The 26,536-nt window shown below is 57.5% G+C and overlaps 1 protein-coding gene across 4 annotated transcripts in view; it reads left to right on the top strand.

The window, feature by feature from the left end:
* The first annotated feature begins 3,734 nt into the window (after nucleotides 1–3,734).
* The window catches only part of CACNA2D2 (calcium voltage-gated channel auxiliary subunit alpha2delta 2), a 140,595-nt gene continuing 117,793 nt past the window's right edge, over nucleotides 3,735–26,536 (top strand). For all 4 annotated transcript variants that reach the window (XM_043442440.1, XM_043442438.1, XM_043442439.1 and 1 more), the window contains exon 1: nucleotides 3,735–4,209. In XM_043442440.1, coding sequence (XP_043298375.1) covers nucleotides 3,995–4,209 — 215 coding nt within the window. In that variant the 5' untranslated portion in view covers nucleotides 3,735–3,994. The remainder of the gene's footprint in view (nucleotides 4,210–26,536) is intronic.

Here is a 26,536-nt window from a genome sequence, read left to right as displayed (position 1 = left end):
AGTTGACACTGCTTACGCCCATGCCAGACCACTCTTCCTGGCCATAGCCCCAGGCCCCTGAATATGCCACTCAAAAGTTGTCCTTATGTTGAGACTTCCCTGGCAGCCCAGTGGTTAAGACTGCACTTCCAATGCAGAGGGTGCAGGTTCAATCCCTGGTCGGGGAGCTAAGATCACACATGCCGTGCAGTCAGAAAAAAGACAGTCTTTATGTTAACACCTCCAGTGCCCTCCCAGTGGTCAGGCTCTGTGTGGGGCCCTAAGAGGGTGACAGGGACTAGCTTGGGTGCAGGTGTTTTTCTGAACCCAAGGCAGAGGTTGCTACATGTTTGTGTGGCAAGGGGAGGGGAAAGGAGAGTGGGGACTGGGGTGGGAAAGCCTGTCTAGTTGAGCGGAGGTCCAGGAAGTCTTCCTGGTGTAAGTGGTATTGATGGGTTCCTAAACATTCTGGATTCAAGTGGTGAAGATGAGAGAGTTTCAGGCAGAAGGAATTCCAGGGATAAAACTCTAAGAAAGCCAAGAGCCCTCCAACCCATCAGCTTATAGAGCTGCAAAAGGATGATGGGAGGGAGGCTGAAGGTGGGCAGGTTGAAATGGGGAATCTTGCTGCCCCAGGTGTCCTGGACATTCCTGATAGGCTTCTGTGTCCCTCAGGACTTGCTTGGAACATTGTTCAGTTCAGTTCAGTCACTCAGTTGTGTCCAACTCTTTGCGGCCCCATGGACTGTAGCACGGTGAAGCTTCCCCTGTCCTTCACCATCTCCCGGAGCTTGCTCAATGGACTCAAGTCCATTGAGTTGGTGATGCCATCCAACCATCTCATCCTCTGTCATCCCCTTCTCCTTCTACCTTCAATCTTTCCCAGCATCAGAGTCTTCTCCAGTGAGTCAGCTCTTTGTATCATGTAGCCAAAGTATTGGAGCTTCAGCTTCAGCCGCCATCCTTCCAATGAATATTCAGGGTTGGTTTCCTCTAGGATTGTCTGGTTTGATATCTTTGCAATCCAAGGGACTCTCAAGATTCTTCTCCAGCACCATATAGTAGGTTTTCCATAAAGACCTCTCAATCTCTTCTGGTCTGCTAAGCTGACTTCCCCCTCAGCCCACGTGTAGAACCAGCACCTGCCAGGCCCCCTGCCACTCTCTGCTGGCTGCAGCTTCACTTGTCCCTGCTACCCCCCCTCTTTCAGCACAGGCACCTCTGGCCCCAGGCTTTTGCTGCCAAACCCGCCAACGTTCTTGCCCCAGAGGTTCCCCTGTTCCCTGCAAAGTCTTGATTTTTCTTCCCATGATCTTAACCTGTGGCCGCAGGCAGCCACCAGGAGACTGAGGATGTTGTGAGCCTCAGAAGTTGGAGTGTGGAAACTCTTACTACCGTTTCCTCTAATTACCTCCCCTCCTTATTTGTCTTCCTTTAACGGCCTGTCAACCAAAATCTCCCGCCTTTCCCTCGGCACCAGCGGCCTCAATTAGTGGCACATCTGTGGAGGTTGGAACTGAAATGCCCAACTACCAGTGCCCACTTGCTACCCCCAGCCTGTGCACAGGTACCTGATGACCTGGGTACTCTTTGGGGATAGTGCTGCCATCCTGGTGTCAAAGGGCAGGGACGCTGTCGCCAACATTTCTCACTCTGCCCCTGCAGAACTGGCCTTGGGAAGGGGCCCACCTAACCCCAGAGGGCACTCAGGAGAGGTGATCACCAGGAGGGGTGATGCCTTTTGTGCCAGTTCCCTGGGGCCATGATCCAGGCATTTATCCAGCAAACAGATGGCAGAGGATACCATGGGCCAGCCCTTCCCTAGGCATGGTGGAGATAGAGATGCTAGAGACAGCTATCAGTAGGAAGGGCTGGGAGGAGGCTGGTTAGGTTAGCTCAAGCTCCTTGACTCTTCTGTGAGGCACAGCCCCCCTCACCCCACCATTCTGTCCAGCAGAAAGGACTGCCCTGCCCAGAGGTGGCGGTGAGGACATCTGGTACAATCAGATATCTGGCTTGTCCTCCATAGAACTGGCCTGGCTTGGGCCGCCCAAAGTCCGCTATATCCCTCCTGTTCCCCAGCCTCTGGGCCTACCAGCAGTTTGGGGCTCAGTGCACCGTTATGCGAGGCGCTGGAATCAGTGCCTTCCTTTGGTAACATGTTTGGGACCTATGGCAAGCCCCAGTCTGGTCCTTGAAGACTTACACAAGTCAGGGAAGAGGAGACTCCAAAGCTGTCTCCCCGGCTTGTGAGGGTAGGCAGGGGGTGGGGGAGCCCAGACAGGAATAAGGAGCCAAGTAAAGGTTGTCCTGGGTTAGGGTTAGGGTTAGGGTTACGGGCTTCCCAGGTGGCTCACACTGTAAAGAATCTGTCTGCAATGCAGGAGACCCGGGTTGGATCCCTGGGTTGGGAAGATTCCCTGGAGAAGGGAATGGCGGCCCACTCCAGTATTCTTGCCTGGAGAATTCCATGGACAGAGGAGCCTGGTGAGCTACAGTCCACGGGGTTGCAAAGAGTCAGACATGACTGAGCAACTAATACACACACATAAAGGTCAGCCTGAGCCTTATTTGCTTGCTGCTCTCGGGGTGAGAGGGGAAGCTCTGCCCTCTTCAGTTCAGGGGTTACCACACTTCCCCCTCAACTACAAATCTTCTTTAGGCTGACTTGTAAGTAGGTGGTGGGAGACTAGACTCACCCAGCTATGATAAAGTAGGGACTCTTGCTCAGGGGTTTACTGGCCCACAGTCTTAATACTAGGCACAGAATCAGTGGGCAATTACTGCTTAGGGGGTCTTGCCCTGTTCCCAGCTGGCAGGGAGCATTCTCTCATCCTGTCTGGGCCAAGGGCAGAGCAGGGTCCCAGGGCAACTTCAGAGGAATCTCAGGGATGCTCTCTCCCAATCACGAGTGTTTCAGTTTACCAAGTAACTCATTCCCATTCTCACTTCATCCTGGAGGGGGGGTTGGGCACTCACACAAGCCTTCAGAAGGGAGGAGACTGAGGCTCTGAGAGGCCCACAAGCTGCAGAGTCAGGACTGACACCAGCCCAGCCTGCTCCCGGCGGCAGGGAAGAGCCAGGAGCCTCCAGGACAGAAGTGATTGGACTGTGCAGGGGTGAGCTTACTGGCACTGGAGAAGTTTAAATAGAGGCTGTGTAAGCCTTGGGGGCTGGGACTTGGGGCTGTACTGCATACAGCGCCCATTTAGCCCAGGGAAGTGAAATGAGCGGCTGCATAGGGCTGTATCTTGCCATTCCCAGCCTCGCATAACGGTGCAACTGGACCTGGTTCCCATTCAGGATTTTTTCTTTCTCTCAGGACCTGGGGACCTAATCCCCCCAAAGGGGACTCTTGAAGGTAGTTGGAGCCGCTGGCCGTATGAGTTCAGCTCCGCTGCCCTCTACAGCGGTCTCTGCTGAAGCCTGCCATTCCACCATTAAACCTGTGACTCCAGGCCTTGAGCCTGTTGAAGGTCGAGCCCCCAGAAGGGTCACACACGCGCCTGCCGGGGACTCTTGCCGCGAGTGCGGCGGAGAGGAGCATCGCAGTCTGAGGCGTGCGGCAGGGCGCACATCGGGAACTCGGACCGCGGCTGGGGCGCGGGACGCGCGCGCCCGGGCTCGGCTCGGCCCCGCGGGCCAGCAGGGCCGGCTCAGGGCGGCGCGGGGACGAGGGGCGCGCGGGCACCGGCGGGCGCGTGGCCGCGGCGGGGGCGCGCGGGGGCGGGCCGGCCGGGGAGGGACGGGGGAGGGCGGCGCCGGCAGGTTCGCGGCGGCGGCTATTTGAGCGCGGGTCCCGGACCCGGCGCTCAGAGCGCTTGGAGCCGGCGCAGCGGAGAGATCGCAGCGCACGCCCCGCAGAGGTGCTGCGGCTCGGGCAGCCCTGGAGGCCCGGCGCGAAGAAGGCGGAGGACGAGGAGAGGCGATTGCCGCCCGCCGCCTGTCACCCCCCCATACACACCCAACCCGCCGCCGCCCCCCCTCCCCGCGGCGCCGCATCTTGAATGGAAACATGGCGGTGCGGGCTCGGACCTGCGGCGCCTCTCGGCCCGACCCGGCGCGGAAGGCGCTCCCATGGCCCAGCCGCGGCTCCCGGCTCGGCCCCGGCGCCCGGCGCCGGGCGGCCGGTCCCCCGCGCCCGCTGGCGTTGCTCCTGCCGCCGCTGCTGCTGCTCCCGCTGCTCGCCGCCCCCGGCGCCTCAGCCTACAGCTTTCCTCAGCAGCACACGTAAGTGGCCTCGGCCCTCCGCGGGACCCCGGCCGAGCCCGGAGCCCCACTTCGCACCCATCTTCCGCTCCCCGGCCCGCGCCCCACTCCGGGGCGGGGGCGCCGAGTCGTGCCGCCCGCTGCGCCCGGGGGTGGCGACCCCAAGCCGAGAGGGCGGGCAGCCGGGGTCCCGGAGCTTCTGTCTGCGTCGCGAAACTTCCCAGCGGTGCCCCTTCTCCCTCCCATCCCCCAAACCGCGCAGAAGGAGATCTCATTGGGGGTGGGGGGGTCCGAGCTCGCCAGCTGATTGCTTTGCAGCTGTCGGGGTGACAGGGGAGACCTGGGGTTGCGTGAGGGAGCGGCCAGAGACCCCCTGCCCGGCGGAGTCGGAGCCCCGCGTCTGGCTTAGGCTTCCTCCCGGGTCGGAAGCTGGCGCTTTAGATCCAGAGGTGGGGGACCCCTCCACACCTGTCTTCGCTGGCCTTTTTCCTTTGAGAAGCAGGGCTGGATGCAGAGTGCGGGCACCGTACTGTGTGGCCAGTGCCACACAAGGGGTCAGTGTCCCTCCTGCCAGCCTGTCCCCCACTACACCTCGGGGAAAGGTCCCCTGGAGGTGAAGGTGCCAGAGTGGAGGCAGAGGGTGAATGACAGGGAGCCCCCCCCCGCCCCCCCTGCTGATGCTGCCAGCAAGGTAATAGCATCTCTTGGCCCTGCCAGCTTCTGCTGGTCCTCCGTGGTCCTGAGCCTTCTCTCCCTTCCTGAGAGCCTGGCAACTCGGGCATCCTCCTCTGGGCCAGCTTGGCCAGATGTGTCTGGGGTTGGGAATGGATATTCAGTGCGTGTGGCCTTTAGGACAGCAGCTGTCTGTGGGCACCGTGATCCAGCCTTATGTCAGTGCCTAGACACCCCTGTGGCTTTGGGGTACGGTGACCGACCACCTTGCTGTCTGTTACGTGTCTCTGGGTCCGAGGAACCACCTGTCCCTGGACTCCTGCACCCAGTGGCCACACTGGGGTTTGGGGAGATGAGTAACCGGGCTGCTTAGTGCTGGGAGGGAGGGCAGGGTCTGGCCTCGGGGAAAGGGCAAGACTGGTTCTGCGTCATTAGATCAGTTCTGCCCAAGGGTAGGGGCCCCTGCTTTTGCGTACTCCGGCTTGCAGGCTCTCCCAGATGAGGAAAAGCAAAACTCAGGAAAGGCTTTGCCCGAGTCTCTCTCTGTCTTGTCATTTCTCTCCTCGCACAGCCTGGCTGTGCTCAGGCGGGTGATCAGTAGGCAAATTACAGGTGCCGCACGGACGTGTCCTCTGTCAGCCGTCTGGATTTTTTGTGTGTGTATGTGGGGTGTGCGCAGGTAGAAGAGAATCATATGGAAGTTCAGGGTTTGTGGGTGCATTATTGTCTTTCATTTGCTGTGATGAAAATGGACTTCAGCCCCAATGTTTAAAAAGAACGAAAGCGTTATTTTTTTGTTGCTCTTCTTTCTTCCCGTCAAAGCCAAGACACAGCTATTCCCTCCACCCCCCCGGGCTAATATGTAGCTCTCTGAGTGAAGGTTTAAGTAGATGTCTCTTTTCACCTCTTCCCACCTTGCTCCCTCTCCTTGTGACCTGCAGTGGGTCAGATGGTTGCTGGGCTTGTGTTTTACACCTGTGAGACCCTGACCGGAGCGGACACCTGTCCCTCTGTCCCCAGTCAGAAGATGGGGAGGCGGGTGTGATGACAGCCGCACGCTTCCAGCTGGACACTCGTCTCCTGTCGATATAGTTGGAGCTTATTTGTAGGTTTGGGACATGTCTTGCAAACCGTAACTAGAGAATGAGTGGAGTGGGCTGGGGGCTGTGCGGCTCTGAGGGCCCAGGGGGCGGGGACTAATGGTGCGACGACACGCAGCGCTGGCAGTGACAGCCAGCGCCCTTCAGCTGCCCTGGTCCCACAGACGCCGACGCCCACTGATCCTTGGAGGGAGGAAGGGGAGGGGGTTGAGTGAAGGTCCCTCCCCCAGCCCCCTGCATGCCCGGGCTTAGTTGGAGTTGGGACTTTTGTTGAGCTGACAGGAAAGGCTGAGGCTGCTGCCCTGGGGCTGCTCCGGCGGGTGGCCTCCGTGAACTCTCCCGGGTTAGCGTGGCCCGGCTAGGATACAACTTCCATACAGGTGCAGGTGGCTTTCTATGCTGGGCAGTGGGACCCTCTGCCTCACGGCCCTAGGGTGACAGCCCCTCCGTGGAGAGGGCCCTTGACGTGAAAGTCATTTCCTCATTAGTGTCTGGCAGCGTGACAGGGCCCGGCTTTGCAAGCTGCTGGGTTTTAAGCAAACGTGGGTTTGGGTCTGTGGTCGCTTTGGTGACATGGGTCTCTGCCCACCTGGCAGAGCAGATGCTGGATGGAGGAGGGCAGAGGAGTTACCCCTGGACGGAGGGCAGGGCTTTGATTTGCGGGGGAGGTGCCCGATCACCTTCCCTGGACCTGGATCCGGTTTTCAAACAAGGCCAAGGCCACGTGTGCTTAAGTGCATGTGTGTGTATATGTGCCCTCGTGTGTCGGGGCTGAGGTGGGGCACACGGAGTCGGAGCACACATGGCCCGTTTCACCTGCTTCCTCCTGTTCCCCGTTTGCTGCTGGCCGAGGGGCGGCCCTCACCGCTTGGCCTCTCCAGGGTCTTTTCCCTTCCCAGTTCTGTCAGCCTCCTTCCCCCTCCCCTGCCCCCTCCTTTGGTCTCTCATCTCTTCTCCCAACCCCTCCCCCCACTTCCTCACCCATCCCTCTGATCTCTCTGTGGCCACCCTGCCCTGCCCACCTCTTTTGTCACCTCTGTCAGACCGCTGTCCCCTGTTCTCCGGCATTCCTGGGTTTCTCTGTCTCCTGTTCCATGAGGTCCGGGCTGAGCCACTGGCTGCACCCTCTTAGTCCCACTCCTTCCCAGTGATGGTGCTGGCCCACACCTCCCTTCCTCTAGGGGTAGGTGGGTGGGTGGGGAGCAGAAAGGATCCCGAGAGGTCTGGGTCCCCCAGCAGATTAATGACAGCCGGGTACATGTTCCTTTACCCGAGTACCCATGACGGGGCATGCGTCAGTCTAGCTACGGTTAATGGTGGGTGACGTGTGTCTGTCTGGGCCTCCGAGCCCACGTCTTCACCTCCCTGTGGCTCCTCCTGTTAGAGGAAGGCAACATCACACATCTGGGTCCCCCGTTTCCCCAACAACCTGCCAACGGCTTTTGCAGGAAGGAGGAGGGGGCGAGGCTTCTTGATCTGCTGCCATTCCCACTGGCTCACATCTCGCCTAGTGCTCTCGATTCGGGGTGGAGGGACCCTTGGCTGAGGTCCACACCCAGGACTCACCTTTATTGGGCCAGCTCTGCCAGGCTGAGCCCTGAGATGGGAGTAGCTTGTTTGAAGACGAGCCCCCTCCTACTGTGCAGGTGAATCTCCCTCCTGAGTCTCTGGCACAACGGTGGCTCCAAGGAGAGACGACTCACAAGTGGAGTGAGCCCTCGGGGCCACCTTCGCCGCCCCCGCCCTCCCCACCCCCGCGGTGTGCGGGGCTCAGCCAGCTCTCTGGAGGAGGCAGTTTGGGGCATGGTGGGTGTCAAGTGTGGGCCCCGAAGGCGCAAGCTTTGGTCTCCAGAGCTGCCCTTCTCCATTGGGGTGACCTTGCCTCTGTTTCCCCCAATAAGATAATAGAGAATCTGCTTAAGAGGCTAATGGTGAGAATTAATGGGAGAGGGTATCGCCTCTGGTGGGCAGGAAGTGTTCTGGCACGGGTGGGAGTCCTGGCAGCTGTTGATAACATTAACATCTACCCCTGATGCTACAGCATGCTGGGCCCCCACCCACCAATCTTTCCACGTTGTTCCCATGGGCTGAGCACCTCCCTGTCTCTCTGCTTTGTTATGCTGTCCCCTCATCACTGCCTGCTTTTCTCAGGGGTTTAGATCCTTCCTCCAGGGTCTCACACCCACACTCTCCGGAGGCCTCTGGGTTGTGCCACTAGCTCAGGCTGTACCCACCTACCAGAGATATCATCTCTGTGAGGAAGAGCACTGGGCTGCCTCCCTCATTCCCTGAAGCCCACCTTGACTAAAGAGGGGAATGTCACCAGGCCAATGGTGGCCTCCCCTCACTGAGCCTGGGCCAAGTCCCTTACCCACATTACATCCTTGACCTCAGAACCGATGGTCATGCCCCTCCTGCAGATGGGGAGCCTGAGACTCAGAAAGACGGAAGAACCTGCCCAAAGCCCCATAAGGACCAGGGCAGGGAGAGAACTAATCTATCAGGCGCTTAGCTGTCCTGCCAGGAGGCTGGGCACACCTGGGCAGTGGGCCCAGGAAATTGGGATGGAGACGCAAAACTTGGGTATTTGGGAGAAAATGAAGAGGCCTAAGACACATGAAGCACACCTAGGCTCCCAGCTGAAACCTCTCCTGCTCTGCCCCTCTGTTCTCTTCTGGGTCTCAGGCAACCCTGAGGGGGCCTTCCAGGGCCCATGGCCACCCAGCCAGCCCAGTGCTCAAGGCCCCTGTGCCTACCTCCACCCCCTCCCACTTGTGCACGGGAGATCATGGAGCGACGCCCCCCCGGCCCCCAGCCAGTGCAGGATTTTCCTTTTCCGAGGCTTTGAGTCACATGCAGAGTCACATGCCAGGCATGCCTGTCGTGGAGGGATAGGCAAGAGGGACTTCATCTCAAGACTCTGAGATGCCATCTCCCTCTCCAGGTTCTAGTGTGGTTCCAGAGAGAAAGGTCAGGGGTGAACGGGATGGGGATTGTTCATGGAAAGCTGAGGCTGGGTTCTCTAGGGCCACGGCAGTTTTTTCAAGCCTGAGGGGACTTCAGAGGACTTGGACCTTAATAGATGCTTGCATTTTCATGCTCTGTGAACATGTGAAGCCTGGGGGGGGGGGCGGGGTGGGGAGTCAGGGTTCTATCTGCTAAGAAACTGTTCAAGGGGCAGCTGGAGGTTTGAGAGTCAAAGCAGGCAGGCATGTGGCATGCACCCTCCCTTTGAGGGTGGTGCTGTCTGTGAGTTAAGAGTGGTCTCTTTCTTTCTCCTTCCCCTTCCAGCACCCACCCACCCTGCCCAGTTCCATCCTCATGGGCTTCCAGATTTAAGATTTGCCTCGGGAACAGGTGACCTCTGTCCTTAAGTGAAGGTTCAGGGCCTTCGGTCTGAGGAGGGCAACCAGGGCCTGGGGTGCTCTAAAGACGAGGGTGGGGGGGACCTTCCCACTGCTGGCTGCATCCTTTCAGCCAATGGGGCAGCCTCTCTTCGTGTCAGGTTGGTTTTTTTTTTTTTTTCCTTTCCTGGTGCCTACTGTCTAAACAAGAAGCAACAGAATCAATATTCGTATTCCCAGAGGGAGGTGTATGTGTGGTTTTTACTTTTTTCCCTTTCCCTCCCTCTCTTGTCCTGTGTAACCCGAAGAGCCTCCTGAGCTGCCTGTAGCCAAGGGGAGGATGGAGGAGTTGGCGGTGCAGGTGGCCATGTGGATGGAGCTGCCCCTGGGGGGCTTACATGGGACTCAAGGATGCTGTCGTTTAGGTCCACACCGGCAGGACCTGGGACAGCGCTCAGCCAAGCCCTGCGCGGGCACTGTGGGATTCAGGCAGTTGGTTTAGTGTCCCTGGCCTAGGTCCTGCGTATGGATCACCTAGTTCCCCTCCCTCCTCATCTGGGCCTCCTCTTCCTGGGGCTAGTCCACCCTGCTGGACCCCTGGCCACTGCTGGTTCTGATGACTGAGCCTTTGAAGGATCTGGCCTTACAGAGCAGGAAACCCTGTGTACCTGGGTTTATGTGGAGGGAAATCTTCAACATGGGGAGCCTGAGGATCCCCACCTTGGGTTGGCCTGGTCCTGGGGGCCTCTGTCAAAGGCAGTCCCAACCCAGTTCTCTCAGCTGTCAGCTTACATTGTGGTGACCTTGGACAGTCTCATCCACACCCCGGGCCTCAGTTTCCTCTCTTCCATGGCTCTTCTGAGTCTGACATTGGCAGTGCCTTAAGAAGACAGGTCCAGGATCTTTCTGCTCCTCTGCACACTCTGCTCTGGCTATGGGGGAAGGCCTGACCAGCTGAGCCCCACCTCCCCAGTGTGAGGAGCCCGCGCCTCCCATACTGGCCTCTGGTCACACCTTGGGTGTCTGGAAGCTGCTTCTCAGACTGACCCACTTTGAGCTGTGATCAGCCTAATTGTTTAGCTGAGAGGGAGGGGCCCCAGAAGTCTTTCCCGCTGATTATTAACCATCTTTCCCTACCTTGGAAATGACTCATGAAACAAAGAGGAAAGAGGTGGGTAAGAAGCGGGAGAAGTCATCCCCTCTGTCTCTCTTTCCTGATCCCCTTTAGACCCCTTGTTCCTGCCTGGGTGCCTTCCTTCCCTGCTGGACGAATCTTTCTGAACGAGTCCCCCCTAGACACACACAGGAGCTCTGCCACGCCTCTCACCAGCTGTGTAACCTTGGGAGGTTCCCCAGCTTCTCTGGGTCTTGGGCCTCGTCTGTAAAATCAGGTTCCCTTGATTCTGCTGCCTCATTGGGCGGGTTGGGATGTGAACGGTCATGAGGGATGAATGAGCAAGGACAGGGGATTCTTACTGGATCTCTGAGGGTTCACAGTCCAGCTGGGCCCATACTCCAAGTGCTAGGCACCTGTCCCATTGCCCATAGTGCCTGCCACCCAGCCAGGCCCTGAGACTCCATTGTGGTTTCTGGGTCCTTTCTCCTGTGCTTGGCCCTTGCTGTGGCCTGTGTGCACATGTGAGCTTATGTATGTAAGTGTCTATATATTTGTGCTTTTATGTGTGTTTGTGCACATTTGTTGGTTATGTTCATGTGTGTGCACACTTATGAGAGTGACCATTTGTACATGAAGATGTGCTTGTGCGGGTGCATGTGAATGTGTGCTTCATGCACATGTGCAGGTTGTGTGTACATGCACGTGCATGAGTGTACACAGGTGTTGGTGTGTGCGCCTGTGAATGTGAACGTGGGTGTGTCCTTCTGTGTGAGTGTGCATAGGTATGTGTGGTTTATCTCTGCACCCAGAATGCGCTCCCAGTGCCCACCTTCTGTGCCCGCCTTTGAGGTTAATGCCAGGACTCCACTGGGCAAATGCTGGCAGTGGGAAATAAAGCCGCTTGGTTGTCAGGACCAGTGTTTTGCAAACTTTTATGTCAAGAACAGCCTGAGTTAAGGCTGAGCTGGGAAGTTTGATCATCTACCAACTGGCTCGCTGACAGTCTGCAAAGGCAACACACAGAAGCTGCATCCTTGTAATTCAAATTTTTGCAAATCGAATGGTTATTTAGATGCACCACAGGACTTGGGACTCTGAGAAGCTTGGTGAGTCCTTTGTGAAGCGTAGCATCTTTGCTAACAGCCCTTCCCAGGTGGAATCTGGATGGGGGCGGTGGGGAGCACGTGGAGGTCGTAGCTTAGGCAGAGTGGAAACCCTCGCTGTGTGACCTTGGCCTGGCGTGTTTTTCTCTAGGAGTGGGTGCTGCTCACTTGCACACTGAAGGGAGGGAGACTGGCCTCCCGTGAAGCATCTGCTGTGGGTTTGGGGTTCTCGCTCCTAGCAAGACATTTGTACAGTCAGCTGCAGGCATGATTCGGGTATAAAAGCTTCGACTTGATGATGCCCGCATGTTCCTCTATTTGGGATGCCTCCAGCAAAGCTCTTCTTTTCAAGGATGAAATTTTGCCTACTGGGTCTTTGTAAGCAAGGCTTTCTGGGTGCCCTGTGCTGGGTGCTGGCCCTTGGGCTATGTGGGCCCCGAGCTGATGGCTTGTGATGTCTAAGAGAACTGCAAGTTTTGCTTTTCTGGCATTCTCAAAGCCTGTATATTGTCAGTGCTCGGACGCCCCAGCAGCCTAGGTATCTTGGGAGGCTTCTGCAGAGGGCTGGGGTGCCTATAGTGCCTGTGAGGGTAGGGAGCCTGGCACGGCAGTCTCTTTGGGCAGATATGGGCCGTGCCTGGGTCCCTGATTTGGGAAGGAATATCCCAGCCGCAGAAGCCCCCGGGAACCTAGATGCCTCCATTGTACAGAGAGGGAAATTGACATCTGAGTACCAGGAAGGAGCCTTCAGGCCCCACATTTCCGCTGGCTACACACAGTCTGTGGGCAGGGCCCAGGCTCCCACTTGGGGCTCAATGCAGGCTTCCCAAAGGGTGCCCCCCATTCAGCCATCCTTGCACCAAGATGTACAACTGATTCTCTTAAATAAAAACATCCCTGACATGAGATGCAGGAGCGATTTGAGGCCTCCTTGGCAAACCCCGTGGAGCAAGGTACCTGTGGTGTGTGACTCCAGCTCCTGGTGTTTCTCTGGGGCAGACCTTGTTGGTGCCCTTGTGCCATCTTAGAGTCAGCGAGGCTTTCAGGGGACCCTTGGGAAGGACACCTTGTTGCCAGGTGGGCATGAATGGGCTGGGGTGTTCCAGAGGCGGGTGGAGACCCCTGACTCTGCTGCGGGTTTCCATCCTGATGTGGCTGATGTGGCATTTTAGCCTTGGCAAGTTCCCTGCTCAGTGCATGTTCTCCTCCCTCCCACGTCGCCTGAAATGCTACATTTGAAGCCTTAAAGGTCAGGCCTGGTGCTGCCACTGGTTCCAACAAACAAACAACAAAACAACCCACCTCAGCCCTGCCCCCAACTTCACTTATTGGAAAAGAGAAGTGAGCTGGCAGAACAGGCTTCCATGCGGGGGGCTCTCCCAGATGGGCATTTCTCCTTTCTCCCTGTGAGCAGAGGCTCGGGTGGGCATGGGGAGAACCCAGGCGTCTTCCCTTCCTTTCCCCGACCTGCCAGGCATGCTCTAGTGTCTTTCACTGAGGGTGAGCTGTGACCTTGAACCCCAGAAGCCTGCTGTGAGCGGAGCTCTGCTTCTCACCTCGCATTTGGGGACCTTCCTGGGCTGGCTCTGGTCTCTGGCCACTAGCTGTTTGACTAGACTCCAGCCAGGCCAAGCCACTTGCAGGTCCTAGTAGGAACTCTGGCCTCTCCGCCTCCTGGCTGTGTCCCTATTTTAGACTGGCCTGCTCAGCCTGAGTATTGAGCCAAGAAGCCTTCCAGATCATTGCTCCTACTCCTTGTGGGCGTCTCCTCCAACCCTGTGCCTCCCCCGACTCCCAGCTCTGTGCTCACTCTGTAGGGGCCTTCCAGGAGTAGGCATTGAGATAACTACTAACCCTTCAAAAGCTGAGTCCAAGGAATGGCTGCTAGGAAAAGAGGCTGCTTCTGAGCACACCTTGGCAATCCTAGCATATTAATTTTTTTCGTCATGGTTAGGCCCTCTGACAGGGAACCCAGAGGTGGGTTCAGATGGGTTGTCATCAAGGACCAAGCTTTCACCTGCACTCTGCCTGGCTGGCCTTACTTTTGGTGTGGCTGTCTGTCCTTGACTGACTTCCCTCATGGCAATAAGATGGCTGCCACAGCTCCAGGCATCACATGTACCAGACATTAGGAGTAAAACAGGAGATGTTTCCTCTGAGTTCCTCTTAAAAGAAGGCTGGGAAACCTAAACCAGAAGCCCCTAGCCAAATTCCCCTCACACCTCATTGGCTAGCACTGGGTCACGTGTGCACTCTAAACCAATCACTGACAATCAGGAAGGTACACTGTGATTGGCTCAGGCTAATCAGGATTTACCCTTGAGTTAAGGATGGGGTCACCTTGGGGCTGGAGGCAGCAGAGATTCTTGCAGACTTGGGTTTTGTTAGCGAGAAGAGGGATAGTGATAGAACATGGGGAAGCAGGATCTGTTTCAGGGTCAGACAAGAGGACTGACAAGAGGAAGAAGGAAGAGAGAGGAAGGGAGAGTGTTCATGTTTGAGGAAACATTTGTGAAGGAAGTAATTTTAACCACATCATCAATCACTGTGATCTGAGCCCCAGGTGCTGTATTTCACATATGCTAACAAATGAAATCAATTCATTTTTAGTCCCATTTCACAGACAAGAAAAATTGAGGTTCAACAAGGCTAAGTGATGCTGAAATCACACAGATAGTGAGTGGTGAAGGTAGGATTCACACCCCAGCGCTTGGGTCTGAGCACTCAGCCACTGCTGCACCCAGTCCTTCTACAGCCCACTTCCTCCAGAGAGCCCCCAACACAGGACCCTCAGGTACCCCACAGTCCTGCACTCTTCCATCACTCCCGTCCCTCTGCCCTTTTTGTCTCAGTTTCTTCCTACTCCACCCGAGCCCTGGCCCTCCCCAGCTTACTGTGGGAATCTGGACAAGCCACCTGCCCTCCTCCTCCCAGCCTCAGCGTCTTCAGCATTCCCAGGACCCTCTAGAGTGATGCATTCTTCTGCAGCTGATGATGGTGCTCTCCTGCCACCCCATCTGCAGAGCTGCCATCTCTGTCCTACCCTTTAAGCTGGTGCTAGGAAGACCATGGCTGAGGGGGCTGCTTCTGATCGGCGTAGTGACAGGCCCAGGAGGGGATCTCTGCCCTCAGGACGCACAGCACCAGGGCAGCAGTCTTCGCCTTCCATGGAGGCTTAACAAGCACTTCTTATGAACTGAACATGGAGTAAGCCTGAGAGAGGTTGGGTGGGCTGCACAGGGCCCTGCCAGCCCCAAGCAGGACCCCACCTATGGTCTGGCTGGCCTCTGCCTGTCCCCTAGTGCTTGACTGGGAGTCGCTAGTTCATGAAGCCTCCCCTGACTTCCCTGGGCAGGTCAGGGGCTTCCTAGGCCCCCCTGAAGTCTCCTCTATTCTTTTCCTGCAACAGACCTGCTGCCTCCCCTTCCAGGCTGTATGCCTGGAGGGGGCGGGGGTCACAACCACCTGTCGTTGGCCAGAGCTTCAGGCTAGCACACACCAAGTGCTCACAAAATATTCGCTGAACTGAGAGTCCAGCACAGGTGTCTACAGGTCAAGCTGCTTATGTCTATTTAAGCTGGACCAGCTTTTACAGGTTTTGGGACAGGCTCCCATGTGGCGCTGGGTTTGTTGTTGCGACAGGACAAAGGCCACCCCTTGCACCTTCCTGTGGCTCTCTTACAAGGGATGCCCCAGCTTGGGGACTGCCTCCTGGGGGAGAGAGATGCAGGTGAGGTCCAGGACTCCATGGGCTGTGTTATTTAATTGGGTGGGATAGGGCCTGGGCATCAGCATTTTTCAGAGCCACCACAGATGAGCCAAGGGAGAAAGCCATGGCCTTAGGGGATAGGAAGGTAAACACAGGAGCCCTCCCCCTGCCCTGCTCTGCCTGCAAGGAGAACTGAGGCTTCCAGAGGAAGGGGGTGGGGGCCGGTGTACTGGTTCTGGGGAGTCTCCTGGCCCTGGTACCTGTGAGGCCAGCTGTTCACAAGTATCTGTACATGTGGCCAGTGGCCGGAGTGTGCATCCTGTTTCAGGGCGATCACCCGGCCGCCTCAGTCGGCTGCCCTGTCCCTTCCTGACTGCCGCTCTGTGTTGACACTTTCTCAGGCCTCATCTGCACTGCTGACCGCTCCATGCCCCTCCCATGTCTCAGGACCCGCCTCCTGATGGCCCAGCCCCGCCTAAGTCCCCTCCCCAAACCTGAGCTGTCTGCTCACAGTGCATGGGAGAGATCGTCAGGGAGGAAGAAATGGAAGCGAGGTCAAATGATAACCACAGATGAGTGGTGGACTAGGAAGCATCCGAGGGGTGATGAGACGCAGCCCCTGGCGGGCTGGGGGAGGTGGGGTGGAGCTCCTGCTCCAGACTGGATTCTGACAGGTCCTCTCAGGGTCCCCAGCCATTCCTAAGGCCTTGGGTGCCTCTGCCTCACCCCGAGTCAGAGCTCTGGGGGCCCCAGGGAGGGTACCAGGACCCATCTTTCTCTGAGAGCAAGTGCTGATGGGGAACAAGGACAAGGGGTGGGGGAGAGGCTTGCCCATGTGGATCCAGCCGCAGTTCTGCAAGCTCCAGGCAGGCCCCATCCGTCTCGTGCTGCTGAGCTCCCTGAGGCTGCTCCACCCCTGTGTGCTGCCTCGTAGGAGCCCATGACCAGGGCCCCGCCTGCCTCATGCCCTGCGGCCCCGCATTCCCTGGCACAGAGTGGCTTGGAAGGGGTGGCGGGGAACAATCCCAGAGGCCATTAAGCTGAGTGATTTACATGGTTTCCGAGCCAGCGCTGGGGGAAATATATTTCACAGGTGATTTCCAGACTGCTGGCGTATGCAGGAGGCCATTACTCTAAAACGCAGAAGGGTGGGGACATCACGGAGCCGTCTAGAGGGACCCAGAGCCGTGGGCTTTGTTGGCCTCACTGCACCATCTGCTTGCAGCTTGCTAGAAAGTGTGGTCCAGGGGATGGGGGTCAAGGAGCAGAGGAGCTGGGAGTCATAAAGTGAGCCCCATATGTGACTGTGAGTCATTTCGTTCCTCAGTTTTCTAATCTCTAAAATGGATCCTATTTTCTATATTTTATGATTGTGAGCACGCGTGCATGCATACTCAGTCACTCAGTTGCGTGGCTCCTCTGTCCGTGGGATTTCCCAGGCGAGAATACTGGAACGGGTTCCCATTTCCTTCTCCAGGGGATCTTCCCGACCAGGGATTGAACCTGCGTCTTCCTGCATTGGCAGGCAGATTCTTTACCACTGAGCCATCTGGGAAGCTGTGATTGTGAGCATAGAGCAGGTCAAATGCCAGGGCAGAGGTGATCACAGCTCAGTGCAGGGGCGCCGCATGGCTGTTGGACAGCCCATGGGTTTGGTCCTGCCTGAGACTCCTCCTCGGTTCCTCCTCTTCCAGACGGTGCCTCCCCCGCTGCGGGCACATTTGTTCCCTCCACAGACACTCACCACAACCTGCCGTTCATTCATTCTCTCCACGCGCGTGAGCATCTGCCGTGCACCAGGCACTGACAAGGACAGGCAGACCACACTCTGGGGAGGTGATGTAGACAGAGGACATGCTGTGTTGGAAGGTGGCAGATGCCGTGGAGAAGGGACAGGATGAATTTGGGAGAGGGGTTAACTAGAGCGGGCAGGTCAGAGTGGGCCTCACTGAAACATGAGGAAAACCTGTAAGGACGGGACAGTGGGAACCACATGAGTATCTGGGAGGAGAGTGTTCCAAGCAGAGGAATGGCCAGTGCAAAGGCCCTGAGGTGGGGTGTGGTTGAGCAGGAGGAGAATGGGAGGAGGGGAGGTCAGAGGGCAGCAGGGACCCAGACAGGCTGGGCCATTAAATTAGCATGACTTTGAACTGGGCGCCCCGGGAGAGATGTGAGCAGAGGAGCACCAGGGTGGGGGCCGTGGTGGTGGTGAGACTACCAGTTGTCTGGGTATGAGAAAGGACAAGGGGTGTCAGGAGATGTCAGGCGACTGGCTTGAGCAGCTGGAAGGACGGTTTTCACCAGGTAAGCTGGAGGAGGCTGGGGAAGAGTCAGTCCAGGGACCAGCAGGTATTGGACACACTGAATTTGAGATGTGGACTAGGGGTCCAAATGGAGAGGTGTCAAAGTTGGATATGCGTGTGTGCCTCTGGAGAGGGCCTGGAGGGGCTGAGCCTCCCAGGCTGGGTGCTGAGGACCGAGCGGAGATCCCTGCTCTTTGAACCCTTAGTTTACCTTCCGCTGACTGTGGCCGCTCTCCTCCTCTCCCCGCTGTCGGGAGCTCTCCATCCTTCACCATCCATCACATGGAGGCGCTCACCATGTCCTTGAGGACGGAGTGCTGCAGGCATCAGTGTGGGAGCAGCCTGCTTGGTGCCCGTGGTCAGTCTGTGGTGATCACAGGGCATCATCCCGTGCCGAGCTCACCGCTGAGCCTTCCTTGTACGTGCTGCACCCTCTGTCTGAACTGCCCTGCTGCTCTGCAATGCCGCCTTTACCTGCCAGAGCCCTCGGTGGGTCAGACCCCTTGCTGTGCATTCCACACCCCCACCGGACTCCTCCTCCCTCCGTGTACTGAGTCTGGATCAGATCAGATGCCTTCTCTGGTTGAATTCCAAGGTCCAGCCTGCATCTCTCCTGCTCACCACTATGTCCCTTCCCGTGTCCAACCTGGAGCCTGGCTTAGTAACTGTATACATGAATGAATGAATGAATAAACGGGGAGTGAGGGAGCTAGTAGGGATTTGTAGAAGGTTGGAAACATCTCCAGAGTATTTTGTCTGTGATAAGCCCTGTTGAGTTGGCCCATCTGCTGCTCGTCAAGCCAGCTCTGAGGACAACACAGGCTCAGCAGGCTGTGGCTCCTCCTGGGGTGGCCACCATCCTGGGACTTCTCAGGAGGAGGTGGGGCCGCTAGGGTGGCACCTGAAGGCTCCTACTCGCCGTGTCTCGCAGAGGGAATTTACATTGCTTTCGGATTCACCATAGAGTGTGGAGAGAAAAGGCAAACGAGCACTTGCATTTGATTTACAGGCAGCTTGGCTTGCACTGAGGAGCCCGGAGCTCACTAGTGAGGAGCAGATCCCAGAGGAAGTGGGCATCTCCCCCGTCGTGGGAGGGCTTGGAGGGAACTAGGGCTGTGCGTTGCTGAGACGTCATTCCTACAGCAGGGTGGCTTTGTTGGGGTAAAAGAAAGGGCTCTCTGATTGCCCAGCTTTGGCTTGCTTGGCCCTGATTTGGAATGGACCCCTTCTCTACAGTGGAAAAGGTCATGAATGAGGAGTGGCCCTTAGCTGCACCCTATTTCCTAAGTCTTGGCCACTGAAGCCCACTTTGGGACTAAGAAAGCTGGATTACCTAGGAATAGAGCCTGGGCTCTGGAGCCACCCTTTGCATGGCTCAAATTCTGGTTGAGCACAGACTGCCTGTGTGGCCTTGGTCATTGTCCATGAAGTGGGCTTGAACCAGTTAGCACCTAGCCAGGGGTGCTGTGAGACTTCGGTGAGCTCACACATGGAGCCCCCAGCATACGATAGGTGCTTTGCATCATCAGTTCTTCCCTCAGTGCTCTGCCTACTGAAATTAGAAGCCTTTTTCCTGCCCTGCCCTCCAGCCTCTCCCTGACTGTAGAGAGAGGTGGATGGGGCAGGCGGGGGCGGGGGGAGGGGGCGGGTACCAGTCTGGTGATGGGAGGATGTTCAGGGAAATGTATCCCCAAGCATTTCCAGAAGACTCTTCTTTGCTGTCCTGCAAGGGAAGTTCTTCAGGGAGCTTGGTGAGGGGAACCAGACTGCAGCCCCAACCTAAAGCAAGGGTCAGTAAAGTGGAATAAGGACTATGGGTTTGAGAGGTGGGTGGAGAGAAATCCAGGAAGACTTCCCACCAGAGGTGACTTGGCCAGGTAGAGGAGGCACAAAACCAGAGAACAAAGCTGGCCGTGATGAGTTAAGTTCTTTTCTGGTCTTGGCTCCACCTCTTTTGCACCTGTGTGTCCTATGGGGCCCTGCCAGCTTCCATGGGGTGGGGGGTGGAATGTCTTCCCTGGGAAGGAATAGAAGACTGTGAGAGGGGTTTCTATCCTCCTCAAGGCAGGAGGCCATGTCCAGGACATAAATGGAAGACGGCTATTTGTGGCTCAGAGAGGATTTGACTCATGCTGGAGGGTGGGGAGGAGGTACATGAGGGGAGATGGGATGTGTGAATCACAGAATCCAGCCAGAGTGGTTGATGACACGTGGACAGGTCCTCTCTTGCACCTCCAATCAGGCTTCAGCTACTCGTGTGGGGCAGGAGCAGACATCTCAAGCTCCCAGGTTCCCCCTGACTCTTCTGGTGACGACCACAGGCACCTCAACACTGCTGGCCGCCTAATGAGAACAAGCTTGGGTGTGTCTCTCCCATCACTGCACCTGGCAGTGTCAGTATGCCAGCCCTGCCTCCAAGAGCCAGCCTCACTGAACCTCAGTTTGCTAGGTTGTTAAATGGGTCTGGTCCCTTTTGCCTTGTACCTGACTACCTAGGGGAACATGATGGGGGGAGAAGGAGGTGCTGCAGACCCCCAAATTCCCACCATCCATGTCAGTGGGGGGGGGGGGCAGGTGGCTCCGGGCCTGGGGAGCAGACGGTGGATCCTGGGCAGGGTGACTGTCTATACCCCGCATCCCTGGCCTGGATTTTCTGTTTTGCTCTAGAGGGGCCTTAGCTAGTTCGTGAGCTCCTGTTGCTCCCTGCTACATCCCAGCTCTAGACTGCTGGGAAATTCAGACAATGACCCAAGTGTCGGTACCTTGGGAGCCCATAGGCCTCCCCAGGGGAGTGGAGGTGGGTGATAACTGCAGTCCCTGCGGTTTGAAAACCAGCAACTCCTTCAGCCCACAGATGGAAACTGAGGCACAGAGCGGGGGATGGGCGAGTCTGCACAAAGTGTGCGGACTTCAGCCCTGGGAACCAGAATCCCAGGTGGAGGAGGGTGGGTGGAGGGCCAAGGTCCTGGGCTGCCCGAGATGCCGACAGGGTGACAGGGATGAGGGAGGACAGCCCTGGATCTGTCCGCACGTTGCTTGCTTCCTGGAAGAAGTGTCTGCGCCAGCACCCGGCCTTTCTGGGAGAGCCATGAATTATGCACGGAAGCCACAGGCCTGGGCAGGCCCATCATAAATGAGCTTTAATAATTCATACGGAGAGGAGCCGGGGAAAGGGAGGGCCTCCTGGGCTGTCCCTGGGGCAGCCACTGCACTTCCAGCCCTTCCGCCGGCTGCGCTGCGCACCCCACCTGCCCGCTCCTGTGGCCGCCGTGTGCGGGCTGGGCAGGACGGCGGGGAGGTCGGAGCCGGCTGGGGAGGTACGCTTGCTCGGCTGAGGGCCTGTTCCTCCAGGCTGGAGACCGGGGGCCTCCACCCTTAGGGCTCCCAGCCCAGCGCAGAGAGCGCAGTAAACAAGAGAGAGGAGGTCTGATGGAATTTTAGCTAAAACAATAACCCTGGAGGGCACCGGAGAGCAGTGGCTGCTGGGAGGGTACCACTTAAAACAGGAGGGTGGGGCACGGTGGACTTCCCCGAACGAGGTGAGAGGGGAGCCTTGAGGGCTTCTGAGAAGAGGCTGATCCAGGCCGAGGCAATAGCGTGTGCAGCGGCTGGGCAGGGACTGCAGGAGTGTATTCAAGCCACAACGAGAAGGCCAGTGTGGCCTGAGAAGCGAGGTCAGAGAGGCCATTGTGAGTTCAGCCCCTGGATGGGCTTTGAGTGTTGACCAAGGAGGCACACTGTTCCAGCAGGACACCCTGGCTGAGTGTGGAGGCGAACAGCCTGGGCGGGGAGGGCTGGCGGGAAGCGGGGGTCCCAAAGAGCAGAAGCTGAAGACCAGTGAACTGGTGATTCCACCACTTGTCCTGGAAAGAAATGACCGTGGCCCAGGCCAGGTGGGGGGTCGGGGCGGTGGAGGGCAGTGGGAGGGTTGTGAAGGTGGAGCCCACGGGTCTTGCTGAGATGGGATGTGGGTACGAGAGAAAGCAGGTTCCAGATCACCCTGAGGCTTCGGGCCTGAACCAAAGAGCTGGCATCGGGGTATGGAGAGAGGGAGGAGAGGGTTCAGAGGAAGGGGCAGGGTCTGGGTTTTGGACCCATTCGGTTTGAGAGGCCCATTATGCATCCAAGTGGACCGGCCATGCTGCAGCTGGGCAGAGGTGTGTGTTCATCAGCCGTGTGACCTTGGGTGCATCATGCAGTTGCCCTGTACCTCAGCTTTCCCCTCTGAGGGCCGGGGATGATGATCTAACTGCTGTGAAGGTAATTCAGGCCTGGTGAGGCGGGCAGGAGACCTCACTCAGACCCCTTGGAAACAAATCCCTGAGTGGCATCTGGAGGCCGCAGGCCACCCCTCTTGGGGCAGAGAGGGAAACTGAGACCTGGAGGGTTCAAACCACGGAGCCGGGTGTGTCCCATAGGACGGGACCTGGCACATGGCAGGGGCTGGGGGAGATTCAGCCTGGGGGCCGCTCCCTACCCTGGCCGAGCCCACCAGCCTGGGTCTGAGCCTCAGTTGCCCGCTGTCCTGCAGACCAATGGTTCCCTTCCTGCCGCACACCTTCTTCGTCTCCCTGGCTCCCTGCTGCCTCCGCTAGGCCCTCTCCTAGTTCTGCAGGGACTGCTCCCACTGCTGGTAACCCCAGGCCAGGCCTGGAGAGGAAGGTCCCGCTGAGGGGCTGCTCAGGAGCCCTGCGGCTCTCGGTGTGACAGTATCAACACAGTACTATGTTGCTCCAGTTCACTTTCTACATGAGTTAACTGAGGCCCAGACAAGGGAAAGGATGTCACCAAGGTCACACAGCTAACCACATCAGAGACTCAGGTGGGCCTTCCATGCTGGCCTCCTCATCTCCCCTGGGAAACCTCCTTCTCCTTCTCAGCCTGAGTGTTGCTGGCTTGTCCCAGTCCTTGTGGTCCTCCCTGACTGCAGGAGCCCCTCTGGGTCCTCAGTCCTGCGCTGAAGGCGGGGAGTGAGGCAGAGTGCTGTGGCCCCTTGCTGTGTGAGCCTGGAACACTGTTCATCCCTCTCTGAGCCAAGTGGACTGCCCGGCTCTCCCAGCCCTGGGTGATTGCGGCCCCCTGCTTCCAGGCCTTCTCCCCTCCCCCCATCAGGCTATTAGGAATAAATACTGGGCTGGACCTGACGCCCTAATTAAAGTGAATGACTGTTCGCCGGTAGTCTAAGTGGGGAGGCACAGGCTTGCAGCCTCCCAGCCAAGAGCCAACTGGAAGGAAGGCTTTCTCCCCGATGAAGAAAGGGAAGGGACAGCCCGTAATTAATAACCTCATTAAGGAGCAGTATTTGGGCAGGGTCCCAAGACACACATAGTCGAGACCGATGGATTTGGGCTAATTTGAGCTTCAGCAGCACCAGCCCCTCCCCGGCACCAGGGAATCTCTGAGGATCCCTTGTGATAAGTGGGGTGCCTTCATCCCTGTGTGCATGGGATGGGTGGGTGGAGGTGGGGACAGTGCTCCTGGGGCCCCATGTTACTCACACTTAGGAGTCCCTTAAACTGAGTCAAATCTGTTGAAGATGAGCCTGTCCCTTTGAGTCTGCATCTTAGCTTACCTGCTTGTGAAGAGGTGGATGGCTAACCGGGGAGCCTTATTCTATGTGACTTGGCTGAACCGGCATGCTTCCGTCTCCCCAGGCTCCCGTGCGGCCCCCACCCATGGTTTGTGCAGTGCCAGGCCAGCGCTGACTGCTCTCCATGCCTCCAGGCACTCTGGCCTCAAAGGCCTGGAGTGATCTGACCACTTGGCCTCTCGAGAGTGAATGACCTTGGCTAGACTTGCCCTCTGTTCTTCGGAGGCTGTGATCCAACCAAGGTCAGGGGCCCTACTCTGGACTTTGAGCCCCAAAAGATGTTGAGGCCCAAGAGTCTTCTCTCCTGAGCGGACAAGCAGGAAGGATGCTCTGATCTTAGAGGCCCTGCCTTTTCCTGGGCGTCTCCCCTGTGTCAGGCGGGGTCTCTTAGGTAGTGCAAGAGGGACTGCGGCCCACCCAGAAGCCCCAGTCCAAGGAGGAGGCACAGCCATCGCACGCTTTATGAGTGTGGGTCTGAGGAGGGGGACTGGACTGAGGGGAGGACAGCCCTGCCGCCTGGATGAGTCTGTGTGCATGTGTGTTGGGGGGCAGGCATCATGGTTAGCATCCCATCTGTGGGGCAGCGGTCCCCACCTGCTTCTGTGTTCGGTCCTGGGTGGTGGACAAGTGGTGAGCTTTATCTCCATTTTCCAGATGGCAAAACTGAGGCTTAAGAGGGCATATCTGGCCCAAGGTCATGGAAGAGCCAGGGCTGAGTCTGGGCGCTCAGTCTAGGTAGACAGGGATATCCACTGAGTGGTCTGGGAGGACTCCTCGGGGGAAGTGACTCTGGAGATGCCACAGTCTGGGGTGCAATCTGGAGCTTCCTGCTGTTGGCAGCAGAGTTGTGGCCTAGCAGAAGGGCTGGCCACGTCCCAAGCCCTCTTTCAGCAGGGGCCACTGCTGTTCTCTGAGCTCGGGGTGGCCTCTCCCGGCTGGAATGGGGAGTGGCCTCCTTGCCCCGTTATAAGTCATCTTCCCCTGCGACAGGGTGAGCATAACGCCCAGGCCCTCTGGCCCAGCTCTCGTGAGCTCTTTTCATGTCTCTATCCCTCCCGTCTCTCCTTCTGTCTCTCCCAGACCACCACTCAGCTCCTGCCCTGTGTTTTCTTTCCCCTTCAGAAGACTGCGAAGGCACCAAGGTGGGAGGTGGCAAGCCAGCTGAAATATAATCAGAATAATTAAATAGCACTGTATTTTAAATCATTACCTCCCCCAGAACTAAGAGAATAATTGGCCAGTCTGTCACGAGAGAAGCAGAGACCTGTGGGCCCCCACCACGGCCAAATTTGGTTCACATACCCTCGACAGCAAGCGGCCTCCCTTGTGCCTGCTGCCCCACACCCCCCACTGCCCTGGCCCAGCCCTGCCCTCCACTCCTCCAGCCTCACCTGTTCTTCCACCCTCAGCATCTCCCCGCTGCACGGTGACTGCCCTCCTTGAGCTGAGCGGGGAGGGCCGTAGACTGCTGTTAGGGCCCCAGTGGATGGGGTTTATCCAGGCAGCCTGCCTGGTGGAGGCAGTCTGTAGCAGGACTTTGGTGGCAAGAATTGCCTCCTTGGGAGTGGTGAGAAAGCCGGCAGAGGTAGTTGGGGGTCCAGAGACCCTCAGCCCTGGTGGGCCTTAGCCTCTCCCAGGCCTTCCCCTGTCTACTCTTGAACGGAGCCCTCCGCCTTCCCTCTAGTCCCTCTGCAGGGTCCAGCCGCCCACACCTAGCCGTGCCCTCTGAGGGTGAACCTGTAGTGTCACCTGTCTCTGGTTTTTTGATTTGTTTAATTATAGATGAGTTTTCTGCATAATTTATTCCAAAAGCCTGGATTATACTGTACAATTAAATCACATTCTGATCAACAACTTCACGTATAAAATTAACAACTGGCAACAGTTTAAACTGTGCTGCTGCATCTGCAGGCAGGCTCTTCCCCTCTTCCCTCTCCGCTCCTTCCCCTCCTCCTCCCATCCCTCCCCTCCCACCCCGACTCGTCCCCCACCCCTCCCCTCCGCTCCCCTCCCCCTTCTCCCTCTGGACAAGCCTGTGCAGCTTGGCCTCAGGACTGGACGCCCTCACCCCCCGGGTGCTCTGTAGTTTGACCTGGGCCTCCCTAGCCTTCTAGCTGGGGTCTCGATGGTTCTGTCTTCTAAAGAGGCCCTCAGCCTCAGTTCCTCACCCCACACATGGATGATTTTGCTCCCCTGCCTGATGATGACACCTCCTCTTCCCTCACATACTCCTCTTGGTTCTGAAATATGCCTTGGAGACTGAGACCCAGAGAGTGCCACAGCACCTAATGTCGTCTTCTTCCTGCTGGGATTGCCCTCAACCCTCTAGCCCTCAGACACACACATCTTTGCCCTGTGCCTGCACCCTGCCTCTCTTAGTCTGGGGATCAGGGGGTTACAGGGAGCTATTAGGGAAACCCTATTCCTAGCACCCTACCTCCATGCCCCCTCCCCACAAGCAGGCATGCAGGGAAGATTTCCTAAGCACTGGGTGGGGAAGAGGGGGTCTGAATTTGATGAACTTCTAGCCCACAGGGGACTGCCAAGTAATAATACGGCTCATCCAAGTTGCCCTGTGGATTTGGCCCTGAAAGCTATTCAGCTAATCATTGCCATCCCTGTTTACAGACCAGAAAGCTGAGGTTCCAAGGGGCAAGAACTTTCCACATTCACACAGACAGCTGGCAGAGGTAGCCTCTCCCTGAGGCTTCCCAGAGGCTGCATCGTCCTTGGGCAGGTGGGGTGACAGAGCTGATGGAGCCAGGAGGACGGGTGGGCCTGGCTTCTCTCTGTAGAAGAGGGCTGCTTGCCAGGGGCCTCAGTTTTCTTGTTTGTGAAATGGGGGCTCAGTGCCTGTACCCCGCTAGGTTCAGGCACATCGGAGGACATAGTGGTGTGAGACTGTCCCCAGCCTCTCGTACCCACCCCAGGCATCCTGCCGGCTGCAGTTCCTGGCTGCACGTGCCTCCTCCCAGATGCTCTCTCTCCTCACTGTTGTGCTAATTTGGCACTTGGAGACACTTGGCGATGAGCAGTGTCATCTCAGTGAAGAGCATGGAAAATCACAGGGATGTGGGGAGCCAGCAGGTGGATCTGTCGTGTTGGGAGGGTGACCCATTGGCTACACTGTCTGGCCTGGGAGGAGGTGGCATATCCGGGCACTTGGGTCCAGGTCGTTGGGACCCCAGGCAGGATTTGGTCAGTTTGCCTTTGACTCATTGGAGCCATGGGTCCTAGTGTCTCCCCCGTCCTTCCAAAGCCCCTCACCCCCGTCCTTCCAAAACCCCCATCCCCTTCTGCTGAAGTATGACTGTGCCTGGCCAGGGTGAGTCCTGGCTTGCTGGGTGGTTTCTCTGGCCTCTGGGCAGGAACACTGCAGGTGCACAATTGACTCCTGGCCTCCTCGGTCC

The sequence above is a fragment of the Cervus canadensis genome, chromosome 22, assembly GCF_019320065.1.
Source record: "Cervus canadensis isolate Bull #8, Minnesota chromosome 22, ASM1932006v1, whole genome shotgun sequence".
Taxonomy (NCBI): domain Eukaryota; kingdom Metazoa; phylum Chordata; class Mammalia; order Artiodactyla; family Cervidae; genus Cervus; species Cervus canadensis.
Note: the sequence above shows the minus strand (reverse complement) of the source record. Positions and strands in the feature narration are given on the sequence as shown.